At 42.2% G+C, this 27,426-nt stretch overlaps 1 protein-coding gene across 9 annotated transcripts; it reads left to right on the forward strand.

The window, feature by feature from the left end:
* Nucleotides 1-144: 144 nt before the first annotated feature.
* CASP8 (caspase 8) lies at nt 145-27,387 on the forward strand. 9 transcript variants are annotated; one of them, XM_064586915.1, is made up of 13 exons: nt 147-485; nt 1,057-1,158; nt 1,780-1,889; nt 2,707-2,776; nt 6,429-6,587; nt 11,363-11,700; nt 15,743-15,848; nt 16,682-16,820; nt 16,929-16,973; nt 17,361-17,446; nt 19,280-19,421; nt 22,308-22,809; nt 23,908-27,387. In XM_064586915.1, the coding sequence occupies exons 6-13, from the start codon at nt 11,396-11,398 to the stop codon at nt 24,041-24,043; spliced, it is 1,461 nt and encodes a 486-aa protein (XP_064442985.1). In that variant the 5' UTR covers nt 147-485; nt 1,057-1,158; nt 1,780-1,889; nt 2,707-2,776; nt 6,429-6,587; nt 11,363-11,395; the 3' UTR covers nt 24,044-27,387. The 9 variants fall into 9 exon arrangements, with proteins under 9 accessions (XP_045724177.1, XP_064442985.1, XP_064442983.1 ...); XM_064586913.1 differs by lacking the exon at nt 6,429-6,587; XM_064586914.1 differs by lacking the exon at nt 1,780-1,889.
* The last annotated feature ends 39 nt before the right edge of the window (nt 27,388-27,426 follow it).

The following is a 27,426-nucleotide window of genomic DNA, read 5'->3' on the forward strand; positions in this document are numbered from 1 at the left end:
TGCCCCCCCTCACTAACCAGTTAGTTTACATGTTGACAAATTGCCAAAGTCCCTCTTCTGAATGGTTGGAAATTGGACACCTGTTCCTTTAAGAAACATTTCTTGTTCGAGTGAGTCATCTCTGTCCTCTCACTTTGGGAATCAAATTTATTTTCTAGATCTTTCTGTTGAGGAATTTTCTTCCTTGCTTGCTGAAGACCAGATTCTGCTCTTGTCTCTTGGGATTTTTTTTTTTTTAAGCCCTGCTGAATTCGCTACTAAATTCTGAATGTGGAGAACAAGAAGTGAACCCGCTGAGGGAGGCAGAAAGTGGAGTTATCGAAAGTAAAAGAAAACTTCTTCCTGGAGGTGTTTCTGTCCCCACCCTCCTTCAAGGGACTTCTCTCTGGTTGGGTGGACAGGACTTAAGAGTCTGGGTGAAATTGGGCAGTTCAGGGGTCTTGGCCCCGGGCACTCTGTGATGTCGCTGGGACAGGGTGGAGCAGGTGAGTGCCTGGTGCAGAATGGCTTCTGAATACCATGTTTCCGGGACTCACTCAGTGGGCAGAGTGGGGACACCTCAGGATCCTGCCAGGGCCCCACATCTCTGAGTGGGCTTTCTCTCTGCACCACAGCAGAGGGCCTTGCTACATTTTAACTCTGAGGGATCTCCAATACTCTGCTACATTTCTCTTCTTAGTGCCTCCCCTTCAAATACAGACACAATGTCTCCCTCCCACCCGATCATTTTGGAGATTCCAGCAGACATCCTTTACCTACTTCATTGGTTTTCTTTCCCATTTGGGCAGAGGGTTGAGTTAATCTCTCAGATGCCACCCACCGCCTCATTGGCACTTTCTTCCATCTCCTCCCCCCCCACTTCCTACCCCTCCTCCACTGCTCCCCCCCCCCGCCCGCTGCCTCCCAAAAGACAGCTCTCTAAATCTTTTGATAACTATCCCTGAATTGATCTGTATCTTTGCAAGCAAAATGTATCGTTGTTTTGTGTGAACACACTATTTTTTTAACTATGAGCTGGAACAAGTAAGTAATTTCTCTGTGCTTCTGTTTCCTCAGCATCATATGGGATTCGTACTACCTCATGAGGCGGTCCTGAGGATTTAATGAGATAATATACGTTAACCACTTGCAACAGTGACTGGCGCTGCTAAATTCTCAGTAAGTACTTGCAATTATTACTATTTATTAGTATTATTTGGATTGTATTTTGCTCATTCTGCTTCTTTTTTTTTAAGGGAGCACTCTGGCACTTGAAGTTCTATGTTTTGCCAGGTCCCACTTTCTAAGCCCTATGGGGTATTACATGCTGGACAGTCTTCACAATCCTCTATAAGGACGACATAACTTGCCCACCAATCCTTGGTCTGATCCCACTTGCAAACCTTGACCAATCTGTTGGGTAGAAAGTGGGTATCATGTTGCTTTATTTTGCATTTCTCAGATTATTAAAGTGTCTGAGCATCACCTCGGACACTTTGGCTTTGTAAGCAAGTCCCTGTCAAGGAACTCCATGTTCAGACCCATTGTCTCTTTACAGGCTTTCTTCTTCTTGTCGATTTGTAGGAACTGTTTGGAGGTCATAGATAATTGCTCCTCCCGTGGTAGGTTCTGGGAACACAGACATGAAAGATGTGCTCCTGCCCTTGTGAAGCTCCAGCCCAGCACAGGAACCGGTCACAAAACAGTGGAATGAATGCTTGGGGTGATGCTCAGGAAGAACATCAGGGAATCCCTCCTGGGTTAGGATTTAACTCCTTGTGTTGCTGTGTTCTCACTCAGACTTGATGGGCAGAATGAAGTGGGAGTGAAGGGCATCGATAGTACTTTACCTGGCCCTCTACAGGTGAAGAGGCACTTCCAGACACCTCCTTTAATGCTCTCAGCTCTAGGTGGGTCTCAGCCTCCTGAGAGCTTATATTCTATTTGGGGAAAGAAAAAAGACAATTTCAAAGAAGAGCAGTGTTTGATTTTTTTTCTTTCTACTTAGAACATCAGAAAACATTTCAGTTGATTCACAGCAAAAAGGCTGGGCTAAGTGTGTTTTGTGCAGTTATGTCTCCAGGGCCCAGACCATGCTGAGGACCCTAGGATTTGTTTGTCTCTTTGGTAAGGTCATCTGGGCCTTTCAGGAGAAAGGGCTTTGATTCTAGAGTTTTCCAGGCTGCTGAGGGTAGGACATGGTGGGCTCAGGGCCACCATATTCTAGTGTAGATGGGAAACCATGAGAGTTAGCTTAGCAGACCCTCTGAGAGCCATGATGAGGACCCCACAGTTTTCAGATCTCTCAGAAGTGCTCAATCAATATTACTGAATGAAAACATTCAAGTCTTCATAATGAACCCAGAAAAATCTGTAAATTTCTGAAATACGGAATGAAGAGGCTCTTAATTACCATCCAGTCCAACTTCCTCATTTTGGAATGTGGTAAAAGAGGCCCCAAAGGCAAAATGACCCATCCAAAGTCACACAGCCAGAGCCAAAGCTCAGGTGGCCCAGTCCCCCCGCCCCGCCCCCCGCCCCGAACACCGTGTCCCCTGTTCCTCTGGATTCTTGCATTCTGGGAAGAGGTGGCTGCCCAGGCGCAAGCCGGCCTTACTCAGCCTAAATGAGTCAGTGGTTTCGTAAACAGGAAGTAGAGCGAGCGGTGCCTATTCTTCCTCAGCCCTTCACTCTTGTTTCAGTCGTGGCCCTTCTCTCTTGTTTTAGTCGCTTCAGGAGAAAACAGGCCTGTGAAGAAGCTGCTGCCACTGTGAGGGTCCCAGGATTGGCTTCTTTGGTAAGGTTGGTTGGGCCTCCTGGGAGAAAGACCTTTGATTCTAGAATTTTCTAGGCTGCTGAGGGTGGGAAAACCGTAAGAATTAGTAGGCCCTCTGAGAGCCATGGCGAGAGCCCCATAGATTCCAGAGCTTAAGGCCCTCTCCAGCTTAGGTGAGGTTTTTCTGGAATGCTCCGAGTATGACTGTTTGTACAGAGACCTTATCCTTAATTGAATCGTGGCCTAAGCAGGGGTAGAGTTGGGACTCTGGAAGGCGGTGACACCATCTAAATCTGGGCTCCGGCACATACCACTCTGATTCGTCAGGTTCTGTGGGGTCACTCTCTCTGCCGTAGTGGATTTATTAAGAATTCCTGGTTTTGTGTTTTGGGAGTATTTTTGTCTTTCAAAAATTTTTTTATATTTTAATCTTTGAAAATATTATGATTACATGTCCTTTTTTTTTGGTTAAATTCGTTCGCTGGCTTCCAGCTGCAAGCAGAATAAAATCTAAATCTTTGCAGGGCCTGTCGTTGAAACCCTCTAGGGAGATGCTCAAATCCGAGCCTGACGCCTCTCCTGCGAGCTTATTTCTAAACTGATTTTTCACAATGGTAACATGAAGACGATAATACCAATTTCTTCAGAGACTGGTAGTAAAATAAGTCAAAAAGATATTTTTACGTTTACATAGATATAAACACCTGTATATCATAATACAAACATTTATTTACATCAAATACTTTGGGGCATAAATTTATTATTAAAAATATTAAAGATACTTATTGTATAGTACAAATCTATTTATATAGAGTTATGATTTAACAGATATCATATAACTGAAAGTAAAACAAAACTTCCTGGCGGTATCGCATCCCCATCTCTTTCTTCTGCCTTGTATGCATTATATATGAAAATATTCAAATTTATATCTTTTATGTATGTATATGAACACATTATATATATGTATTTACACACACACGCACGCGAATATAAGTGGAAGGAAACCACTAAGTGTAACAAAAGAGTTACTTCTAAATGATGAGTTTCTAAGTGATTTTTCTTTTTCTTTTTATACATTGCTGTACTTTCTCTAAGGAATAAGTGTGACTTTCACTATTTTAGGATCAGAAAAATACAACAATAAATGCTCTTTTATTTATTTTTTAAGATTTTATTTATTTATTTGAGAGAGAGACACAGTAAGAGAGGGAACACAAGCAGGGGGAGTGGGAGAGGGAGAAGCAGGCTTCCCGCGGAGCAGGGAGCCCGATGCGGGGCTCGATCCCAGGACCCTGGGATCATGATCTGAGCCGAAGGCAGACGCTTAACGACTGAGCCACCCAGGCGCCCCAATAAATGCTCTTTTAAAAATATTACTGTAACAAAGTTTCTAGCCCATGATCTTATGCAGTAAACCTCGGTGCCATAAAACAAGAACCATCCTACGGTCCGTGTACCCATGGATCTCAGTGCCCAGAGGTGGCCCTTTGTCAAAGGTATAAAATTCTGTTGCAGCTAATTGCTTTCCAGGCACTATGACTAGAGAGGTGTGTGACGTAAACAAACCAAGACTGAATATTATGTCATAGTGTGTCCTGTAAAACCTGGACCAGAAAGAGGCCTTGCCAACATTTTCCCTACTAACTCTCCATTTTCATGTGATGCAGAAGTCATTTAGAAAGCATTTTCTAATTACTGCAAAGATAATAAAATGAATGAGATGAGGCAGCTACAGAGGACAGGAGCCAAGTGCCAATCATGTTATAACCAAACTCATATCATCCTGGCCTTGGATTATATTATTATTGTTGTTGTTATTATTATTATTATTATTATATACTGTCAGAAAATGCTATTAAATATGTAACAAAAGACTTAAAGAAGGTTTATTCCTTTGGGCTCAGTAATTACTACTTCTAGGAAATTATTCTAAGAAAATAATCAGAGGTGTACAGGGAGATTTACATCTTAAGATCTTATTCTAAATATAAGCAGAAACTGGTTACATACATTATGGTCCGATCCTATGATTTCATACTTTACAAATTTTAAAATCTGTGCTGTAGAAGAAAAAAGTGATGGTATCAAGATGTACTTACAATATTACCAGTGAAAATTCCACTTATACCTCAGAAATGTGGTATGATACAATATGAGGGGAAAAAAAAATATATATATATATAAAATGCTTGGTAGGAAAGATAGTAAAATATTATTAGGTGATTATCTTTGGATGGGAGAATTATAGGTAATTTTTATTTTCCTTTTTATCTTTTCTGTACTTTCTAAAATGAATACAATAAGCGTTGTTATCAGAAAAAAATATCGAGGGAAAAAGATTCCGCTTTCGTTTGATAATCATTTAATTCTGTAAAAGGAGATTTTAACAGAGATTAGAACTGATTTAAAAATTTAAGGACATTGGAGCTAATGGTGCTAAACAGGGCTGGGCCTAGTTTAGATCCTTTCCTCCTTATGAATGAAAATGGGTCTTTAAGTAATGATTTTTGGGGCGCCTGTGTGGCTCAGTTGGTTAAGCATCTGCCTTCGGCTCAGGTCATGGTCCCAGGCTCCTGGGATCGAGCCCCGCATCGGGCCCCCTGCTAGGTGGGGAGCCTGCTTCTCCCTCTGCCTCTCCCACTGCTTGTGCTCTCCTGCTCTCTGTCTTTGTCAAATAAATGAATGGAATCTTTGGAAAAAAAAAAAAAAAAGTAGTGATTTTCATCTACATATAAGTCCACGTAGAATAAGTAATACATGCACCTCCTAAAAATTTAAGCGGCAAGCCTGACTTCTCTGCCGCCCCGGCGTCCACTCCATCACCGGGCTTCTAGTTCCTCTCCTCCCACGCAATCACTGAAACAGCTTCCTGTGTGTTGGTTCTGTTCAAAGATCTTCTGTAAATACACAAATCCACGCACCACTTCACAAGGCCTTGTATAGATCACACAAATCCAACCATGGTGGTCTTCCTATTCTTTTTAAATATCTGAGTAAGGTTTCATTGAACTTCTGATACCGATAAGGAGTGGTTTCTGCCCCTTTGTTCTGTCGAGCAACACTGCCATGAGCAGCCCTGTACCTGTTTTTAAGTACAGCACGTTTAAGCTAATGTTGGAGAAACTCGTGGAAGTTAAATTGTGGGGTCATTTTATATTTTGACCGATAGGGGCCAAATTACCCACCTACCTATTTTTTTTCCCACCATCTCAAAACACTAGGTATTGCAAGTTTTGTGCTTCACCAATTTGGTAGTTGAAAAATGGTCTTTTGTAATTTCAGTTTGCCTTTTTTTTTTTTTTTTTTTTTTTGGTGAATGAAGTTGAACATCTTTTCAAATGTTTAAAACCATTGGTTTTAAAAAATAAAGCCACTGGTACTTTTCTCTGAACTGTGTACTTACGATGTTTACCTGTTTATGCATTGGATCGTTGGTCTTTATCCTTCTTTTAAAAAAATGACTTTAAGAAAATCAGTCCTTTTTCCCCCAAGTGCAAGATTTATTTATTTTTAAATTTTGTCTGGCTTATTTTGGCAGATTATTTTAGTTATTATTTAAGGACATTTATCAACCTTTCTGTAATGGCTTCCAGGTTTTCTGTTGTACTTAGAAAGATTCTTTACCACTGCATGATTATTTTAAACAATTCTCCAATGTTTCTTTCCTTAGTATTTTAATTTTCAGGTTTGAGGCTTTGATCCATCTGCAGCTTATTTTAATGTGAAGAATTCAGTTATGATCCATTTCAGTTTGTTCTAGAAGTCTGCCTAATTGTTCTAACAGCACATGTGGAAAAAGCCACCTCAATGTCGATAGCCCTTTTTGTAGGTGTGTTCAGTTTGGTTATTTTTCATTGTTAACTTCTAATTAACATGTTAATTTCTAATTTCATCGTTAACTTCTAAAAGAGAATGTGGACTGTACTATTTGTGCTCTTTGGGAATCTCGTATTAAGATTTTCTTTGTGGACAATTTTTGTGACTATTTGGTATGTGTTTGAAAGGACGTGTATTTGCTACTGGGAGGAAACAGAGTTTTCACTTGGGCCACTTCAATCTTCCAGTCTCTTCTACTAGATTTCTATTTTCGAGAATGGTGTGTGGAAGTTTCCTGCTATTTTGGGGGCAAATAGGTTCTCTGAGTTCTCTTAAGTTCTTTTTTAAAGTTTAAGTTCATCTAATACTTTCTTTTCTTTTAAGAACACAAATGTAAGGGCACCTGGGGAGCTCAGTCGGTTAAGTGACCGACTCTTGATACCAGCTCAGGTCTCGATCTCAGGGTCGTGAGTTTAAGGCCCCCCTTGGGCTACATGCTGGGTGCTGGATGTGGAGCCTACTTAAAAAACAAAATGAAACAGGAGCGCCTGGGTGGCTCAGTCATTAAGTGTCTGCCTTTGGCTCAGGTCATGATCCCGGGATCCTGGGATCAAGCCCCACATCGAGCTCCCTGCTCGGTGGGAAGCCTGCTTCTCCCTCTCCCACTCCCCCTGCTTGTATTCCTGCTCTCGCTATCTCTGTCTCTGTCAAATAAATAAAATCTTAAATAAATAAATAAATAAATAAATAAATAAATAAATAAATAAATAAAATAAAAAAAAATGAAATGAAACAAAACAAAACACAAATGTGGTTGTGTTGCTTGCTCCTCTGATCTGGTCTCCTTTCCTGGTTAATGTGCCCATGGTATGTCATTTCCTGTTCCAAAGATTGTCATTTCTTGCCTCCTCCTTCATTCACTCTCTTACATAACCTTAAGCCCAAGAACACACTCAAGTATTTTAACAGTAGTTTCATTTACCTGAGAATATGTGCATACATTCTTCTTACCATATTACAGGAAAAGAGCAATTCTCTTTCCTCACTCCTTCACCCCCAAATTCTAGTTTTCTCCTTCATTCCCCAGAAGAAACTTTTGAATTTGTTAAGTCTCTTCCCAGAACCCTGTTACCTTTTTATTTTCTGCTTTTGCATATGTATCTGTAACCACTGAAAATCTCATTGTATTGCTTTGAGTATTTTTTAAAAAGTAGATGTATTTTTTTTATATTGCAACTGCTTTTTCTATGTTTTTTTTACTGTCATAATAACATGACTTGGATAGATATCTTTTATTTCAGAAGATGGAGGGCATTTTCTTAACTGCTGCACAATATTCTGTAGTGTGACTATACCTTAGTTTATTTAGCCATTTCTATGTTGATGGACATTAGGGATGTTTCCAGTTGTTCAGGGTTACACATTGTGTTGTGGTGACAGTCCGTGCACATATCCTGTTGAGTACACGTGTGTTTCTTTTTTTTTTTTTTCTTTTCTTTCTATGGAACACTACATCAAAAACTAAACACGTGTGTTTCTAGGGAGTGTGATTTAGGGAATGAACTTGCTAGTTTGTCCCCTTATAGGTCCAGTAGGTTTTGTTTGCTACATTTTGAACATATGCTGTTAGGTGCTAGCCACATATTTAAGATGTCTTTTCTAAATAAAAGTATTTTCGTGATAATTGATTGCTTTGTGAAAGATTTAGGCTCTGCAGGCTTTGGGAATCCAGTGCAAAGTGTATCTGTCCAAAACACTTTCTTCTAGTTTCCAGAGTCAAGAAAACTTGTCTAAATAATGATGTAAATTCTAGATTAAAAGGGAGAAAAAGGGTTTTGTCCCATAATTCCAATTCTAAGAGAGAAATAATCAGAGATATGCACAGGATATGTGAAAAAGCTTTGCAATACAATATTATTTTTAAGAGTAAAGAAATTGAAAATTCCTTAAACTAAATTTTGCTATATCTGCATGCTGGAGATCAAGAAACATTAAAAATATGCCAAAGAAGAATATTTAATGGTGGGGTAAATATTCATTCTAAATATTAAGTGGGGGAAAAAAATAGGTGTATACACCTGGATAAGCAGCCTGATTCTGATTTTTATATAAATGTATCTTTGCGTGTATGTCTGATGTATGATATCTTGTGTGCATGTGTGTGTGTGTGTATGATAATGATAACTGACCATTTTATAATTTACTATATTCTCAATTTTCACGCACACAAAAAATACTGCTTCTACAATCAGAGTGGGTGCGGGGAGAGGGAAGGTGTTTTTAAAGGAAAAACTAAAAATTTCCTAGTCTTTCACAGTACTTTATAAAAAGATTAAAACTTAACCTTATTGTGCAAATAAAAAATATTTCTATTTTAATTAATTAATTAATTAATTTTTAGAGAGTGGGAGTTGGGAGGAGCAGAGGGAGAGGGAAAGAGAGAATCTTTTTTTTTTTTTTAAGATTTTATTTATTTATTTGAGAGAGAGAGACTGAGAGAGAGAGCACATGAGAGGGGGGAGGGTCAGAGGGAGAAGCAGACTCTCTGCCGAGCAGGGAGCCCGATGCAGGACTCGATCCAGGGACTCCAGGATCATGACCTGAGCCGAAGGCAGTCGCTTAACCAACTGAGCCACCCAGGCGCCCGGGAAAGAGAGAATCTTAAGCAGGCTCCATGCCCAGTGCAGAGTCCTATGAAGGGCTCGATCTCATGACCCTGAGATCATGACCTGAGCCGAAATCAAGAGTCAAATGCTTAACCCACTGAGCCACCCAGGAGCCCCCAAAATACTTCTATTTTAACATCAGATATAGAAAATACATGGGTCCTGGTTCACTTGATCATTATTTCAAGTGATAGAATCAGGATTTGTGTTTTCATCCAAGAATGTTAGTGCAGGGAGCTTAAGGACCCAGGAACTCATCCACTTTGCTTCTGGGAGGAAAGAGGTACAAACAGGTTAAGGTCATTTGAGGTTAAGGAAAGTGCCCAGGAGCACAGAGTCTGTGGGATCAAGGAAATGGTGGAGGTGGACAGGAAGTTAAAGGTTTTCTAGTTCAAGTTTCTCAAACTGCAGCCCTCCGGGACCACCTCCTAAGGTATGGGAGCATCTGAGTAAGGAGTCAACCAAGAGTTCTTCAACTTTACAGAGTTTGAAAAACACTACTTCCCAACGAGTTTTCCACTGGGGAAACGGGAAAGCAGGAGGGTGAGGAAAGTACTCAAGTGCCCAGTTCCTGTTGGGTCCCCACAGCTAGGATCTGTTTCCTTCTTTTGGGTTAACCCTCATTTGTTCATTAATTGCTGACCATCACTGCACATGCCTTACAGGACTTAGTCAAACACTTTAGGGGGTGGGTGTTCTGATCCCCATGTTACAGAGGGAGCACCTAACTCTCAGAGGACCTGAGCTGCCTAGGTCTGGGGCCAGTGCCCCAGACAGCTTCTATCTAAGTTTTGTCAGACCCTAACGCCCCCTACTCTGAACCACTGCACTTTCCCCCTCCCCGACAGTCAGCTGCAGGTGGCTTCCTGCCACTTCCTGCCCTTTATGATGATACTGCGGCCGTCTTATGAGCTGGGTCCCACACCTGCTCCTCTGAAGAATCCAGTACAAACCCTGCTCTGAGGGCTTGTTTTATCACCAACATGGGCCTATCAGAGCAGGGAGGAGGAGGGGTGACTCAGGGGCTCACAGGAGGAGGACCCCCAGATTCTGGGCTGTTTGCGTGAAGGTTGTCCGGGATTTCCACAAACACTGCCCTCTCCTTTTCTATCTGCTCAAACGTGTGTGTGTGTGAAAATATCACGTCATCTGATTTGGAGACTGTTTGAAATGGAGGCTGACAAAGTTGACCTGGTTTCATTTCTGCATTGGAAGGCTGACAAAGTTGACTTGGTTTCATTTCCAGCTGTGGGTCCTTGGTCGGTTGTGGGGGCCGGTCCCGAGGCCTTTGGGGGACGGCACTGCATCATGTTTTCCTAGCACCATTGTTTCAGTCAGAAGCCATCACTTCTCCAGCCTCCAGCCCTTCCAGTCTATCCTCCACACTTTTTTTTTTTTTTGATTTGATTTATTTGAGAAAGAGAGCGTGAGAGAGTGCATGAGTAGGGAGAGGGGCAGAAGGAGAAGCAGACTCCCCGAAGAGCAGGAAACCCGACCAGGACCCTGAGATCGTGACTTGAGCCAACGGCAGATGCTTAACCCACTGAGCCACCCAGGCGCCCCTACCTGCCACACTTGAAATGTTAATCCCAAACTGGATGACATTACAGTCCTTTCTTAGTTCCCCATCACCTCTGGGACAAAACCTGAGCCCTTTCCCCCACAGTACGAGGCCCTTTGTAATGGTTCCAGGCCATGGCTTCATCCCTTTTCCCACCATTCCTCCTCCCAGACACTTCGTGGTTACTTTTTTGAGCTCCTTGTGGTTGCTTGAATTGACTTGAACATTCTCGCCTCCATCTTTTGCATAAATTATTTCCTGCAAGAATTGTCCTTTCCCACCTTCTTCCCTCCAGGAAGCCCTTCTCCCTGGTTGCGTTAGGGTTCCTTTCTCTATATTCCTATGGTGCCCTGGTCACAACTCTCTGACTATTGGCTAATTTGTGTATCTACCTTCCAAAATAGTGAGCTAGTTGAGAGCAGAAACGTGTCCTGTTTGTTTTTTTCTTCCCTGTGTCCTCAGTAAAATGTCTAGAGTATAGTAGATAACAGCACTTAATGACGGAACTGGTAAATGGTACTTCTCCTCCTCATCTGAACATAATATTGTATTTTGACCTAGGCTACGACGACACTCTCCTGATACTTGACCAACATGAATTTCAGCAAATGCCTCTATAATATTGGAGAGCAGCTGGACAGTGATGAGCTGGCCTCCCTCAAATTCCTTAGCATGGACTACATCCCACAGAAAAAGCAGGAACCCATCAAGGATCCCTTGATGTTATTCCAGAGACTCCAGGAAAAGAGAATGTTGGAGGAAAGCAACCTGTCCTTCTTGAAGGAGCTGCTTTTCCGAATCAATAGACTGGATCTGCTGGTCACCTACCTGGACACCAGCAAAGAGGAGATGGAGCAGGAACTTCAGATACCAGGCAGAGCCCAGATCTCTGCCTACAGGTGGGGACAGCCTCCACAGTGCGGGCATTGGGAGGTGCGGGTGCAATGGACACATCTTCGTGGGTAGGGCTGATTGTGAGTGTCTATGTCGTATGACTTTGGAAGTTCCTCGAAGATGTCCCACCAGGGCCAGATTAAGGAATTTAGAGATCTTATATATAATTCAGAAAAAAAGTTAAACCATAAAATAAAAAATTTGTTTCCAAAGTGAAATAGGACCTGTAGGTATGCTGATATTAAAACAGCCATCTTCTGAATTGTCTCTCTCCCTGTTCTGTCTCCTCTTCTGTTTGCGTCTGCTCTGTTGATGTCCACGTCCTGTGCTTACTTTGCCCATTATTGGATAAAGCATCCCTGCTGCTTCTCCGAAATCCCCCTCCCACCTGCATGTGGTTGACTGTGGACGTTCTCAGTGGGGTTCTAGGCTTTTACTCCACCCTGAAAGACTTGCTTCATAAGGTTCTCCAATGGGGGCTGTGTGCTGCCCGTCGTGCTGGACCGGCCAGGCTGGGCCCCACAAAGACTGCCGAGCCCCTGTGTGGACAGTGGCAACCTCAGTCGTCTGTCCAGCCTCTGCCTTGCAGCTGGGCCTCTCCCTGCCTGTGGGGCAGCGGGACCCAGGGCTGATAACAAGCCATGTTCTCTTATGTCTTCATGAGTCGGTAACAGACTTTTGTGTGTGTGTGTGTGTGCAAAATGGTGATTTTATTAAAACACGGGCAGAAAGAGCAGCACCGGGGTTGTGAGGGGTGACTGATTATATAGGTAACAGACTTTAAAAACAGGCACACAGGGCGCCTGGGTGGCTCAGTTGGTTAAGCGACTGCCTTCGGCTCAGGTCATGATCCTGGAGTCCCTGGATCGAGTCCCGCATCGGGCTCCCTGCTCGGCAGGGAGTCTGCTTCTCCCTCTGACCCTCCCGACCCTCCCCCCTCTCATGCTCTCTCTCTGTCTCTCTGTCTCAAATAAATAAATAAAATCTTTAAAAAATAAGAAAATAAAATAAAATAAAAACAGGCACACATTACCAACTTCTGTCTTTCAACATGCCCTATTACCAGATGCTCCTCAGCGTTATTTTTAGCTTCCCTTCTGAAAACTTCTACTCCAGCCTTAGCTGTGATGCATTTCACGGCCTCTTCTCTCTTGTTAGTAATGATGGCGAGTGTGATGGTACGTTCTCACTATCCCCTACTAGCCTGGCCTATTTATGAATGCCCTGGTCCTCAGTCTCAGAGACCTGAGATTCTGGCATGTTCCCTACCATATCTTTCTCTGCTCGAAGCTTGAGCATTTTGATAAGTGACAAAAGAGATACGCTGGGTGTATGAGTTTCCGAAGGCTGCTGTGGAAGTCCCACAAACTGGGTGGCTTACCACAGTAAAGACATTCATACTCTCACAGTTCTGGGGGCTAGAAGTTTGAAATGAAGGTGTCAACAGGGTTGGTTCCTTTGGAGCTCTGAGGGAGAGTCTGTTTCATGTTCCTTCCTCCCCTAGCTTCAGGTGTTTGCAGGCAATCCTTGGTCTTCCTCATCTTTTCGATGCATCACTCCAATCTCCTCTCTGTGCCTGTTTTTCTGAATTTCCTCTTCTTGGAAAGCCACCAGTTGTTGGACTAGGGCCAACCCTGATCTAGTGTGACCTTATCTTAACAAGATTATATCATCAAAGGTCCTTTTCCCAAATAAAGTCACATTCATCCATCCAGGGTGGACATGAATTGGGGAGGAGAGTCCGGGAGGACATCATTCAATACTGGGTAACTTTGTTTTAATGGGACTGTGACATCTTCCTAATGATTTTTTTTTCATTAAGGCAGCAATTAATCTTAAAAAAACAACAACCCTAGAACCAGGAGGGTCTTATCTTGTGCCCACCATCTTGGTCTTCTGAAGGTTGCTCTCCTTCTGTCATGTAAGCAAGGCTAAGGCAAATTGTCAATGTCAGACAGTGACCTGTACTTCTCTGGTGGAAGGCTGAGTCCCAGACAAGGGAGGATCTGTCTGTCAAATCTTTTTTTTTTTTTTTTAAGATTTTATTTATTTATTTGTCAGAGAGAGAGAGAGAGTGAGAACACAAGAAGGAGAAACAGCAGGGAGAGGGAGAAGCAGGCTCCCCGCTGAGCAGGGAGCCCGATGCGGGGCTCGATCCCAGGACCCCCGAGATCATGACCTGAGCCAAAGGCAGCTGCCTAACCGACTGAGCCACCGAGGCATCCCTGTCTGTTAAATCTTTAACATGTTAGCTTGGGAACAAAAGGGTCAGCACAAATACAATCTACTGTTCATCATTGTTGGATATTAGCCAGGAAATAAAAAGTATGCTAGAGTGGCCACTTTCCATTTACGAGAAAGCACTAGACATTTTTATTTTCAAATTATAATTGCTGCCTATAAAATCAGTATCTTATAAACTACCCAGGTTTATTTCTAGACAGTGACGGTACAAGAAAGCCAGTAGATTTTAGTAATGAGGAAAGTAAGAGGGCAAAACACCTTATAAGAAAGATAAAAGGGCCGGTAACTTTTGACTGGACCCAATCTTGGCCAAACTGAGAAAACTTTGGAGAAATACTTCTAGGGTAGAGATTCCAGGAGAGGAAGGATGAAATAGATGACAATCCTGAGAAACTTCTGTTTGTACACTATTTTTATTTTCAGAACTTTAATTTTCTAATTTAATTTGAAGTTAGCATGTTTTTGTGTTATTTTCCTTTACACCACAATGGTGAAAGGTTTGCTGACATATTAAACATTCCTTTGTTCCTTCAACAGACATATCCCAAGAACCTCTCATGGATTAGGAAATAATAATGCCTGTTGTGTATCGAACACTCGATGTATTGCCAAAGATTGGTTTAAGCACTTCAGATAAATTTATTCGTATTATTCTTAATATGTCCCAGTGGTATATTGTATCATGTACAAGTTTACAGATGAGGGGAAAAAGTGTAAAACACGTCTACAGTCACACAGTTCTTAGATGATGGAACCAAAGTTCCAACGCCAGTAGCCCAGGTCCTCTGCACTTAACCTCTGCACCTCATGACCCACTGGGCTTATGGAAACAGAAAGGGCACAGACCTTGCTCTCAGGGGACTCAGAGGGCTTTGTAAGCAGACAATTATAACATGTGTGTAAACTTTCTGGCGATACAAAGGCACAGTGTGGTGAATGCAGCCTTGAGGACACTCAGGCAGTACTTGAGCTGTTAGTGGGTGAATCTGTGTCTGCAGATGGGACAAGGGAATGGGGGTGTGAGCGGCACAGCATACAGGGGTGGGGGCAGGGCAGCTGCGTGTGTTTGGAGAGGAGATGGGGGCAGGGGCTGAGGAGTGGCTAGAGAAGCTGAAGAGGTAGGCTGGGCTCAGTGCACAAAGGTTTGTATTCCAGAACCAAGTGTGGGGCCTTCCTACTGACGTTGATGGCCAGGAGAGCACTAACAAGTTTTAATTTAGGAAGTGATGATCCAGGGCACCTGGGTGGCTCAGTCAGTTAAGTGTCTGCCTTCGGCTCAGGTCATGATCCTGGCGACCTGGGATCAGCCCCGCGTTGGGCTCCTTGCTTAGTGGGGAGCCTGTTTCTCCCTCTCCCTCTGCCTGCAGCTCCCCCTGCTTGTGCACGCACTCTCTCTCAAATAAATAAATAAATCTTTTAAAAAGACCAGGAGGTGATGATCCAGTTTGCATTTTGAAAAGCATAATTTCCACAATAAAAACTTTTTTTTTTCCCCTACTGCAACAAGCTCCTGATTTTATAGTGAAGGACCAAGGAAAAACACAATTCATTTAACTGAAACTAACTGAACGGCATAGTTAGCGGACCTTAACTCTGTTAAGGGTGGAGTAGCTGGGCCTGAGTCAGTAGTCTGTCATGTCACTGCAGCATCCTCTCTGCGAAGATTCAACTCATAAATTATGTCATTAGCTGTCTTTCATTTAAGGGGAGGTGACCGGAATCAAGTTTCCACTGCCACTCCTCTTATCAAATGGGAAATTATTTGAGAAACCATTTCTAAAGTGTCTCCATTTCCCACCACAGGGTCATGCTTTTTCAGATTTCAGAAGATGTAAGCAAATTGGAATTGAGGTCCTTTAAGTTTCTTTTGAGCCAGGAGATCTCCAGATGTAAACTGCATGATGATTTGGTAAGACCTGGTGCTTCACCAAGATTTGGTCCTGAGGTTGAGTTGGCCGGTGGGGATTGCTGCGACTGGAGAGAGGGCTGGTCCAGTAAAAGCAACCTGGACTCTCACTTTTCAACCAGGGGAGAAGAAAAGAGTGGTTGGACAGACAGCAGCGTTGCAGATACGATTCCTTCGTATACTGAGAAGTGCTGCTCACATTGTCAGGAGCATGGCAGGGTCAGTAGGGAGGGGAAGAAGACTGGTTGTGGAGGCACAGCCCGTTGCGGGGCCCCGCAGAGCCAGGCAAGACAGTGGTGAGCTGGAGACATCTCCAGCTTCTGCAGCTTCTGCAACCACCTAGGACCTGGAACTCTGTGCGTGTGCGTGCATGCGTGTGCGTGCGTGCGTGCGGACTCTGTGCGTGCGTGCGTCCGGACCGGACGTGGATCACGTGCCGGAGTCAGTGTCGGGAGAGATGCAGTCCCCAGGGCTGTCACTCTGGGGACCAGGCTACAGTTGTCTCAGCCATGCACCTGGGCTATTTCACAGACGTCCCCTAAAGGTGTCCCCGGTGGTTGCAGCACAGGGCTTGGGGGCTGGGGCCTGGGTGACACCTGATGTCACTTTTCCTCTACCTTCTCATTTCTCTCTTCCTGGGCCAGAAAAGACAAAATTGATTCTCCGGTGCTCTATTGGCTTTATAAGACCAGGATATCCTGTCAGGAGGGTCAGCTTGGGAAGCTAGGGTGGGCCCTCTCTTTGGACAAAGTGGACTTACAAAAAAAAAAGAAAATCTCATCTAAAACCCGGTATGCCTCAATCCAGGCTTCCAACTTTATTTCTCTTCCTTCTAGAACTTGCTTGATATTTTCATAGAGATGGAGAAGAGGGTCATCCTCGGGGAAAGAAATTTGGACACCCTGAAAAGAATCTGTGACCAAATTAACAAGAGCCTGCTGAAGAAAATCACGGATTATGAAGAATTAAGCAGAGGTAGAAATAACTTGACAGCTGTGAATTAGCAAAATGTATTCTTAAATTGACAAATCCCTCTACGTCGAGATTGTTTCTAATCAAATATGTGTTTGTTTTTTAATTCAGAGCAAACAATGAGCCCTCAAAGAAGTCTAGATGAAGTTTCAAATGGTAATTTGCGAAATACGTATTTAAGGCTTATTCAGTTAATTTACTATCAGATACCCCCATTGCCTCCTCTCCCCACAACCTTCTCACACATCCACATCTTAATGGTCTTGCTCTCCTAAAATCAAGAAGGCTCCGTGCCTACTTGTCCCCTTCTTTACACATTGAAAGATACACACCTGCTGTCAAAAGACATAGACCTTGCAGCCCCAGGCTGACAAGTTTAAAATAGGTGAAGAGTCAGTCAGTAAAAAGATTTTTATTCTGTGGACTGCAAGGATATTATGTTCAAGGCAGTCTGTGAGTTTTCATTTTAAAGGGGACCTTATGATATCCTGGGTGCTCTGTGTTTCTTTACCAAAATCCCTTCTCTGCTATGTTTCATTCCAGATATGTCTCAGTTGCTTGTAGGGGAGGAATCCCTGAGGGTACTGCCAATGTCGGACTCTCCAGGAGAACAGGACTATGAATCAGAGGTGTGTAGAAATTTGGACTCCTTTTTCTCTTTAGTTGCTCATTCTAGTTCTTGCATTCCTCAGCTTTTAAGCGCTCAGATAAACTAGTAAGGGGCAGATGCTTACTGGAAATTTGGAGAACTATAGAAAATTTTCAGAAACAGACAAATTTAAAATGTGATTTTTTAAGTTTCAAAAGTAAAAAAAGTGTTAAAATTTTATTTTATTTTTTAGATTTATTTATTTGTTTGAGAGAGTGAGAGAGAGCGAGAGCGCATGTGAGCAGGGGAGGGGCAGAGGAAGAGGGAGAGAGAGAATCCTAAGCAGACTCCTCGCTGAGTGCAGAGGCTGATGTGGGGCTCCATGCGGGACCCAATCCCATGACTTGAGCACAAATCAAGAGTCAGATGTGTAACCAACGGCACCACCCAGGCACCCCTAAAATTTTATTTTAAAACCAAAGACAAAGGCACTGGAATAGTTGGAGGGCCGAGAAAGCAAGAAGCCTCCTGGCAACCCTTTCAGCAGCTGCCTCAGCCGAAGTGGGAGAAGGCTTTGGGAGAAAACTCTAGCAGGCCTGGGAAAAGCAAAGCCTTTTCATTTAGGCTGACATTTCAAAACTGTTTCTCCACGGTGATTTAGGGGTAAGCAGCAAAGGCTCATGATCTAGCCATCTCTATGTTCTCATCTCAATGAGCCAGTGCAAGAATTGCCTTTCTAGATAATCACTTTAGTTTATTAACCTTCAAAGATTCACCAGCCACATTCTGATTCATTAGCCTGTTCACTCCTCTCTGTGATGGGAAGCAGAGGAACCCCTGAATGCTATCAGTCCAGTGGGAGACTTGAAATTAAGCTGAGAGAGACCAGTTACAGGTGGGCTCCTGAGCAAATTACCAGACCTCTCTAGGTCTGAAAACCAAGGATTTGCCAAAGTCATGTGGCACTTTGCAAATAGCAAAGCACTCTACTGAGTGTCGTCCCCACTGAACAGCTAACTGTACTGAGTGCCAGAGAGATTAGGTAACTTGCACAGAGTCTTAAGGTTATTACGTAGTAGAGCCAGGAATTTGAGCCCTTAGCGCAGAGCACTTTTCTCTACCTTGAGGAGCTGCATGGATTTCCCAACAAATGCTGAGTATCTTGGCACAGAAACGGCCCCGGGAAAGTCAGGATGCAGGGCTGTCTCTAACTGATACTGTCAGGTACGAGAGTCTGGATACTGTAACCTGCAACATAGCCAAGACCTGCCTGACTAGTCCGTCTCTCTCCTCCAGGCCCTGTGGTCCTGAGAGCCAAATTAAGTCGTCGGCTTTCAAAGTCCTGGGACCGTGCTATGTCCTGTGTGAAGGGCCGGCCCTCAGCTGTTAGCCCAGAAAAATAGATGAGTTGACTAGATGGCCAACAGAATAACAAGGTGACTGACAGGCAGCCCAAAGACAGCATGAAGACATTCATTCATTCAGCAACTCCTGATTGAGCTCTCACAAATTAATAAATTCTAGTTCCTGCTGCAAATGTTAGCTGCCTTGAGCAGAAACAAGAACATATGAAAATATGTTATGATGACGACAGTATTAATAGATGTGCAAAGTGCTCAAGAGGCCCAAGTACTGGGACCCTGATTTTACATACTAACTGTGGGGCAGAAGTCTGGGGATCCTGCGTCAAGGGAACGGGTGGAAACTGGTTCACCAGAGAAATGACGTCAAGTTGAGGGAGGGCTGGTGAAAGGACCCTTGCATCCCAGTTTGGCTAAGGGGACAGCCCAACTTCTTACTAGGGAGTTGTTTGTTCACATCTCAAGTGTTTGACCCTCAGAGTCAGCTCCTGGGTTGGATTTTTGTCTTCCAGGCATCGGAGAAAGTTTACCGAATGGAAAGCAAACCTCGAGGATATTGTGTGATCTTTAACAATTATGACTTTAGCATAGCACGGAAGGAAGTACCCAAACTTCAGAACATTAAGGATAGGAATGGAACAGACTTGGATGCAGGTACAGTAGAACCCTGAAAAGAAGTGAAATATTTCTAATACCTAAGTTTTTTTATCAAAAGGGGAGAACAAAAATTGTACCAATAGGGCCTCATGTTTCAGGAAAAAAAATGGATAAAACCATATTTCCTTGTGGAAATGAAGAACATTTTTGTATATTTGCTAATTTTCTGCTTTTGTTTTTTTAAATTAATTTTTTAATCAAAGTAATGTATATAAGATAAAATATCAAATCTTACTAAAAGGCTTATAGTAAAAAGCAACAACAATAAGCTTTGCTTTTAATTCAACTTAATGAATAGTGCTTCTGTAGAATGTATTAAGTATTAGGTGAAAACATTGCCTTGGGATCAAGACCACATATTGTAATTATAAAAGTTGGGCAGAGGAAATTGTGAGTCTTTAATAGAAATACCATTGTCAAATATTAAACTAGCCAGAAATTCTTTTGCTCAGCCTCTTTAGGAGGAGCAACTTAAAAGAGAACTTATAAGAACTTACAGGTTAAATGAAAACTTGTGAGAACTTATAATTTAAATGAAAAAATAATTTTCAGTGTGTGAACATAGAAATGGCTCTACTAAAAGTGACAGAAATAATCCAACTCATCCAATATATTTTTGAAAATGGTGTTTATGAGTCATAACATCAGGTAATGCCTTATTTTTTTAACTGAATAAAGTTTAGAAAATTAATGTAGGTTGATTTTAATCATCAAGACTCTGCTAATGGTCTCTTAACACATATTCAAGCAAATCTATTCTAAGATTTCAAAAGCCACAGAGCTTTAAGTCCATTGGCTATATCACTCAACATCATATACCTTGGTCTTGAAGAAGAGAATTCAGGCCTTTGATTTCCATTCATTTACTATCAAAACATTTTTTTTGTAGAGAGAGAGAGAGCACAAGCATGGGGAGGGGCAGAGGGAGAGGAACAGAGAGAATCTTAAGCAGGCTCCACACCCAGTGCGGAGCCCATTGCGGGGCTCCATGTCGTGACCCTGGCATCATGACCTGAGCTGAAATCAAGAGTTGGACATTTATGGGGGCGCCTGGGTGGCTCAGTCATTAAGCGTTTGCCTTCAGCTCAGGTCATGATCCCAGGGTCCTGGGTTCGAGCCCTGCATCGGGTTCCCTGCTCAGCGGGAAGCCTGCCTCTCCCTCTCCTACTCCCCCTGCTTGTGTTCCCTCTCTCACTGTGTCTCTGTCAAATAAATAAATAAAATCTTAAAAAAAAAAGAGTTGAACATTTAACTGACCGAACCACCCAAGTGCCCCACTATCAAAACATTTTTATTAAAATAATATTTGATTGAATTTCTGTCCTTTGGTCAAAGGGTAGGTACAAAGTTGCAGATTTGTAACTTATTTAGAGATCTAATGAATGACATAATGACTATAGTTAATAATACTGTATTGAATACTAGAAATATGCTAAGAGAGTGTATTGCAGGTGCTCTCATCACACATACACACACACAAAAGGAATTAAGTATGTGAGGAGATATATTATTAGCTTGACTGTGATAATTACTTCACTGTATATATAATCAGTTTTATGCCTTAAGTATATACAATTTTTAGTTAAAAAAAAATCAGGCACCCTGAAAATGTTGAAAGACTGACTAGATCTTAGAGAACTTGGACAAAAAATAAGGTTATGCATATGGAAAACAAAGCAATGAAAAAATAATGCAATTACTAATTCCAGGAAAGACAAAAAATTTAATAAAAAAGGAAACATAATTAAAGAATATTGTTTACATAGTACTATTGATTCGATTAAAAGTTGTAAATAACTGTATAAGAGCATCAAATGCTCATCCTCCATAATAAGAGCTCAATACAAAGTCTAAAATTTATAAGTAAATAAATAGCAAAGAGGTCAAATTCATTACAAAATGGAGGTGAATACCAAAAAATAGTTGTAAAAAGTTGAAAGTGGTTGCCTTCATGGAACATGACTGGGTAATAGGGAGAGTTAGAGAAGGGATAGCTTTTTGTAATAGGCCTTTTAGTTCTACTTGATTTTTTAAACATTCATATCTTGTATTTTTCTTAAAAGATTTATTTATTTGAGAGAGCAAGTGTGAGTGGGGGGGGAGGAGAAGAGGGAAAGGGACAAGCAGACTCCATGCTGAGCGTGGAGCCTGACATGGGGCTCAATCTTCACGACTCTGAGATCATGACCTGAGCCAAAATCAAGAGTCAGACACTCAATCGACCGAGCCACCCAGGCGCCCCTCATATTTTGTATTTTGATAAACAAATTTGAGTGTTCAAGATAAAATAAGTATGAAGCTTCTATTAAAATTTTTTTTTGCTTTTTATTTTGATTATGTAAGTAATACAATCATTATTTAGATTGGTTTGGTAGTAAGCCTAAATAATAGCTTACCCATCTTATAGACTAGTTGAGCAGAGACAGAAGGCCAACAATAGCACTCTCCCCTTTCTCATTTGCCTCGGGACTGGAAGTGTTTTCAGCTGGGGGCAATAAATATTAGAAAACTATGTAATTCGGCCAGTGATATAAGGGTCTTGTTCTTCAGTTCTGGTTCAGATTCTTTGTACTCTAGCATCTCTCTCTCTCTCTCTGTCATCTATCTATTTGACAGAGAGAGAGAGAGACAGTGAGAGAGGGAACACAAGCAGGGGGAGTGGGAGAGAGGGAAGCAGGCTTCCCGCTGAGCAGGGAGCCCGATGCGGGGCTCGATCCCAGGAATCCAGGATCATGACCTGAGCAGAAGGCAGACACTTAGCGACGGAGCCACCCAGGCGCCCTCTGGTTCAGATTCTTAATCTGATCAGTGTTCTCTCTAGCTCTGGACTGTGGTTTGGGGCTTATTCTGGTGTAATATGACTTTTCTTGTTTCACTTTTCAGATGCTTTGTGTCAGACCTTTAGTGAGCTTCATTTTGAGATCGTGCCTTTCAGAGACTCTACAGCCATGAAAATCTGTGAGGTTCTGAAATCCTACCAAAGCATGGACCACACTAGCAGGGATTGCTTTATCTGCTGTGTCCTCTCCCATGGAGACAAGGGCATCATCTATGGCTCTGATGGGCGGGAAGTCCCCATCTATGAGCTGACCTCTTACTTCACTGGCTCAAAGTGCCCTTCCCTTGCAGGCAAGCCCAAAATCTTTTTTATTCAGGCTTGTCAAGGGGATAACTACCAGAAAGGTATAGCTGTTGAGACTGACTCCGAACAGAAGGAAGCCTATTTAGAAATGGACTCGTCACGGCAGAAGAGATATATCCCAGAAGATGCTGACTTTCTGCTGGGGATGGCCACTGTGAACAATTGTGTTTCCTACCGAAACCCCATGGAGGGGACCTGGTATATCCAGTCACTTTGCCAGAGCCTAAGAGAAAGATGTCCTAGGTAATTTTTGCCTACTCTGCCCTTCATTCGTTTCTAAATTTCTAGTTATGGATGACATAGCTGTACTTCCCAGGTCAGTTGCAAAGTGGGAGAGGGGGGCAAGCGTTAACATCATTAGTTCATAGAGACACTTACAGCAGAGTTTCTTTTATTTAGTGCCTGAAAGGACAGTCGGGGTATCATAAAGCAGGGAGTGATGGTAAAGTCAGTTCAGCTCTGTTTTTAGGCAGAAACATGACTCAGCCAACTCAACTAGTTTTGGAAGTCTTCCAACAAGGTAATAACCCATTTCAATGGTTAACATCCTCCAGCTCTGTTAAAGTTCTATTATAGCTAATCAACCCTCTTGGTGTGTTGTGGGAGAGAAGTACCAAAGAGTAGAAACCCTTTATATTCCCACTAATTTGGCCTGATGTGAAGCTACAAAATGTGGGAAAATATCCCTCCCTCATTTATTATACCCTATGCCTCCTTTAGTTGAATGATGGTTTTGTAGTCATAGTTCACTCAGATGCACACATAACTGACAGGTGAATAGCGAGAAATCTTCTAGCTCTATATCTCATCATGCTTTAAGTGTATGAAGAGTAAGAATTTCCCATGGCAGATCAAGGAGTGAAACATAACATCAACACCATGTTTTCCTTTTGTAACTTAGACCACGAGTCCTACAGAGGCTGGTGAGAAAGGGGTGGAGTGGTTGCAGGAGGCATTGGGTTTTCCCTTGCCCAAAGTGATTGTAGATGATCACAGAAGCAGAGGATGTTTTTTGGGGGGGGGCACTGAGGTGATTATGGGGGCAAGAGGCATAGTACGTGGAAGAGTAAGGTACAAACAGATCAGGAGGGAAGGAACCCAAATCTGATGTTGACTCTGAGGTTTCTGATGATCAGTAGAGATCTTGAGTAAACCAAAGGTAAGTTATTAAGCTCTGAAACTACTCCTTTTCCTAGAAAGCTTTGACACATCTTAGTTTATCAGCTTATGATTTCAAATGCCTGGCATTTTGAAGGAAGGAACTGTCACTAACTAAGAGCAGATGAAAGGGTTTGCTGGTATTGTTTCCCCACAGATGGTCACAGTGTTGTTGTTTTTCAGGGGTGAAGATATTCTCACCATCCTTACCGAGGTGAACTTTGAAGTGAGCAATAAGGATGACAGAAAAAACATGGGGAAGCAAATGCCACAACCTACTTTCACACTGAGGAAAAAACTCTTCTTCCCTCCTAATTGATGCTACTCTTTAGCTGTATAACACTATGCTTAATTTATTTGTTAGCAGAATGCTGCTATTTGCCTTTTTTTTTTTTTTTTTTCTTTTGGATGGCAGGAAGGGGAGAGAATCGGAGTCAGGACAAACTAATTCCTGTGCAAATTTAAGCCTAAATCTCTGGCTTTGCAGTAATAGCTAGAGATTTATAGCCCTAGGTAGGATTTTAATTTTATTTTTGATTCGATGAAAAAGTTTTTAAAACACTGAGAGTAGATAAGAAAATATAGAAAGTTTAAAAGAAATGTAACATCATAAATTTAGGTTCAAAAACGGTGTCAGAATGAATGTTCTTTGCACATCTCTCATCTGCTTCCAGCCTGGAATAATTTGATTCCCTTCAAATTGTTAAGTATTTAAAAAAAAGTTAAGGATATCATGCGAAGGCTTTAACCTGGAACACAGAGTTAATGGTAGTGCAGAGATTTTTTTTTTTTTAAAGATTTTATTTATTTATTTGAGACAGAGAGAATGAGAGAGAGAGAGCACATGAGAGGGGGGAGGGTCAGAGGGAGAAGCAGGCTCCCTGCCAAGCAGGGAGCCCGATGCGGGACTCGATCCCGGGACTCCAGGATCATGACCTGAGCCGAAAGCAGTCGCTTAACCAACTGAGCCACCCAGGTGCCCCCAGTAGTGCAGAGATTTTATAAGGCATAAGGAGATGGGGAATGAGGAAAGCAGTTTCCCACTTGAGGCCTCAGAATAAGTGAATGTTGTTCAAGTACTGGGAGACAAAGTCAAGAAAACCATAATCCTTCTCCTTTCTGTGAAAGGGCTGATTCCTCATTCCTGGTTCTTATGAGAATTTGTCATATTTACATTCCAACTAACTGGATGTGCTTCTATGGAGCAGAATGTGAGGTAAAATTGTTAAAAGGTACTGTTGGGACTTTTTTTTTCCTTAAGTAAGCTCTATCCACTACCTCCCCCCCGCCCCCCGCTGACCCCCACTACACGACATGGGGCTTGAACTCACAACACCAACGTCAAGAGTCACACGCTCTATGAACTGAGTCAGCCAGGCACCCCTAAAAGGTATTGTTAAAAAGGAGAGAGGGGTACCTGGGTGGCTCAGTCGTTAAGCATCTGCCTTCGGCTCAGGTCATAATCCCAGGGTCCTGGAATTGAGCCCCGCATCGGGCTCCCTGCTCAGTGGGAAGCCTGCTTCTCCCTCTCCCACTCCCCCTGCTTGTGTTCCCTCTCTCACTGTATCTCTCTCTGTCAAATAAGTAAAATCTTAAAAAAAAAGAAAAAAAAGACAGCAGCGGCACCTGGGTGGCTCAGTCTTTAAGCGTCTGCCTTTGGCTCCAGTGTCTGTCATGATCTCAGGGTCCTGGGCTCGAGCCCTGCATCAGGCATCCTGCTCAGCCGGGAGCCTGCTTCTCCCTCTGCCCTTCACCCCACTTGTGTTCTCTCTCTCTCTTTCTGCCAAAATCTTTAAAAAAAGAGAGAGAGAGAGAGAGAGAGACAGCAGCCCCAAATAGAGTCACTTGTGCTAAACCCCATGTCAGCAAACCAAGACTTAATACCTAACCAAAATGCAGTTTTAATTCCCCGGGAATGTAATCTTTAAGCAGGCAACATGGAATTACCTGGTCAGCACTGGTGAAATAATCTGCCTGATAAACTCCTTCCATTCCCCTTAGGAAAGTGACCTAATGCAATTTGATCCAATCTGATCTTTAAATTTACTCAGTTGAATTTCTGTTGTTTAACGGTTTGCAGGGGGATGCCAGTGACCCTCTCTCAAAGGTCACTGAGGGAGATTTTTGTGATCTGACCTAGCTAAAAAAAACCTCATGTGTAATGCTCCTACATCCAACCTGATCTCTTCTGATGTGTGTGACAGGCAATCCCAGAAACACCTGAGCCTCCTCTCCTGAGCTACGAGGAGACCTTGTTTCAGTGGTAAAAGACACCCTAACTCTGTTTAGATTTAGATTTCACAAAACCCAGGAATTAGTTTCCTTGTTCTTATTATTTATAAGTACCATTAAATCCATATTTGAAAAGACTGATGTTAATAACACATTAACATCTTTTTGTAGTTCCAGTCTCTCCCTTTCCAAGCCATCCTCTACACTAATTTGTAAGTTTTTTTAAAAAAATATAAGTTTGAAGCTGTTATTTCTTATGTTAAAATCTTTTAACAGCCTTTTCTCTTATTTGCTTCTATATAATCAATACCTCATTTGCTTTTTTGCTAGTGATACTGTACTCCATTCATGCAGTTGCATTTTGTTTCTTTATGTATTTAGTTCATTCTAAATCTGCATGAATGTCTTTTTTTAAAGCTTTTTTTAAAAGAATATTTTTTCAATAATATATATTTTTAATAATATTTTTAATAGAAAATAGAATTTTAACTTATGTTGTTTGGAGATTGTTTTTATTAGTTTTGTTTTTGTTTTTTTTACCATTAGCATCTCCCAATGTTGGCTCATGCAGTTAATTTTTTTTTTTTTTAAGATTTTATTTATTTATTTGAGAGAGAGAGAATGAGAGACAGAGAGCATGAGAGGGAGGAAGGTCAGAGGGAGAAGCAGACTCCCTGCCGAGCAGGGAGCCCGATGCGGGACTCGATCCCAGGACTCCAGGATCATGACCTGAGCCGAAGGCAGTCACTTAACCAACTGAGCCACCCAGGCGCCTGTCATGCAGTTAATTTTTAAGAAAATTTTTTGCCCATATTTAAGATTGGGACATAGGTAGGATTTTAATTTTATTTTTGATTCAATGAAAAAGTTTTTTAAAAACTTAGAGTAGATAAGAAAATATAGAAAGTTTAAAAGAAATGTAACATCATAAATTTAGTACTGGGGTACCTGGGTGGCTCAGTCGTTAAGGGTCTGCCTTCGGCTCAGGTCATGGTCCCAGGGTCCTGGGATCCAGCCCTGCGTCACATCTCTGCTCCGCGGGAATCCTGCTTCTCCCTCTCCCACTCCCCCCTGCTTGTGTTCCCTCTCTTGCTGTGTCTCGCTCTGTCAAATAAAGAAAATCTTTAAAAAAAAAAAACCCACAGTACTTTCTTTTGAAAAATCAGAATATCTGACCACATTGATCCCATGCTCTTGTGTGGAATGGGTCCACCCCACTCAATCCCCTACATTTAGGCTGATGCCAATGACCATTTATCACCGTGCTTGTTTGTGTGGTTATTTTTCCTTATGTCCAGGCCACTTCACTTACTTATATTGCCTGCACTGTGGGGATTTGAATTCTGGTGATTATTTAGAGAAGGTGGCAAGAATCATCAGAAACTTTCCCCAAATCATAGTTACAGGGAAGATGATTGAGAAGTGGAGCAGTGGGGACACACATAAGAGAAAAGGTTTTTGGAATTGAAT

The sequence above is a fragment of the Mirounga angustirostris genome, unplaced genomic scaffold (genome assembly GCF_029215605.1).
Source record: "Mirounga angustirostris isolate CCGP_5_RB_7025 unplaced genomic scaffold, mMirAng1.0.hap1 SCAF_3, whole genome shotgun sequence".
Lineage (NCBI taxonomy): Eukaryota > Metazoa > Chordata > Mammalia > Carnivora > Phocidae > Mirounga > Mirounga angustirostris.

Coding starts and splice junctions, on each gene's coding strand:
- CASP8 (XM_064586915.1), top strand. CDS start 11,396: ATGAATTTCAGCAAATGCCTCTATAATATTGGAGAGCAGCTGGACAGT. Junction 11,701..15,742: donor GCCCAGATCTCTGCCTACAG/GTGGGGACAGCC, acceptor TTCCCACCACAG/GGTCATGCTTTTTCAGATTT. Junction 22,810..23,907: donor CTAAGAGAAAGATGTCCTAG/GTAATTTTTGCC, acceptor GTTGTTTTTCAG/GGGTGAAGATATTCTCACCA.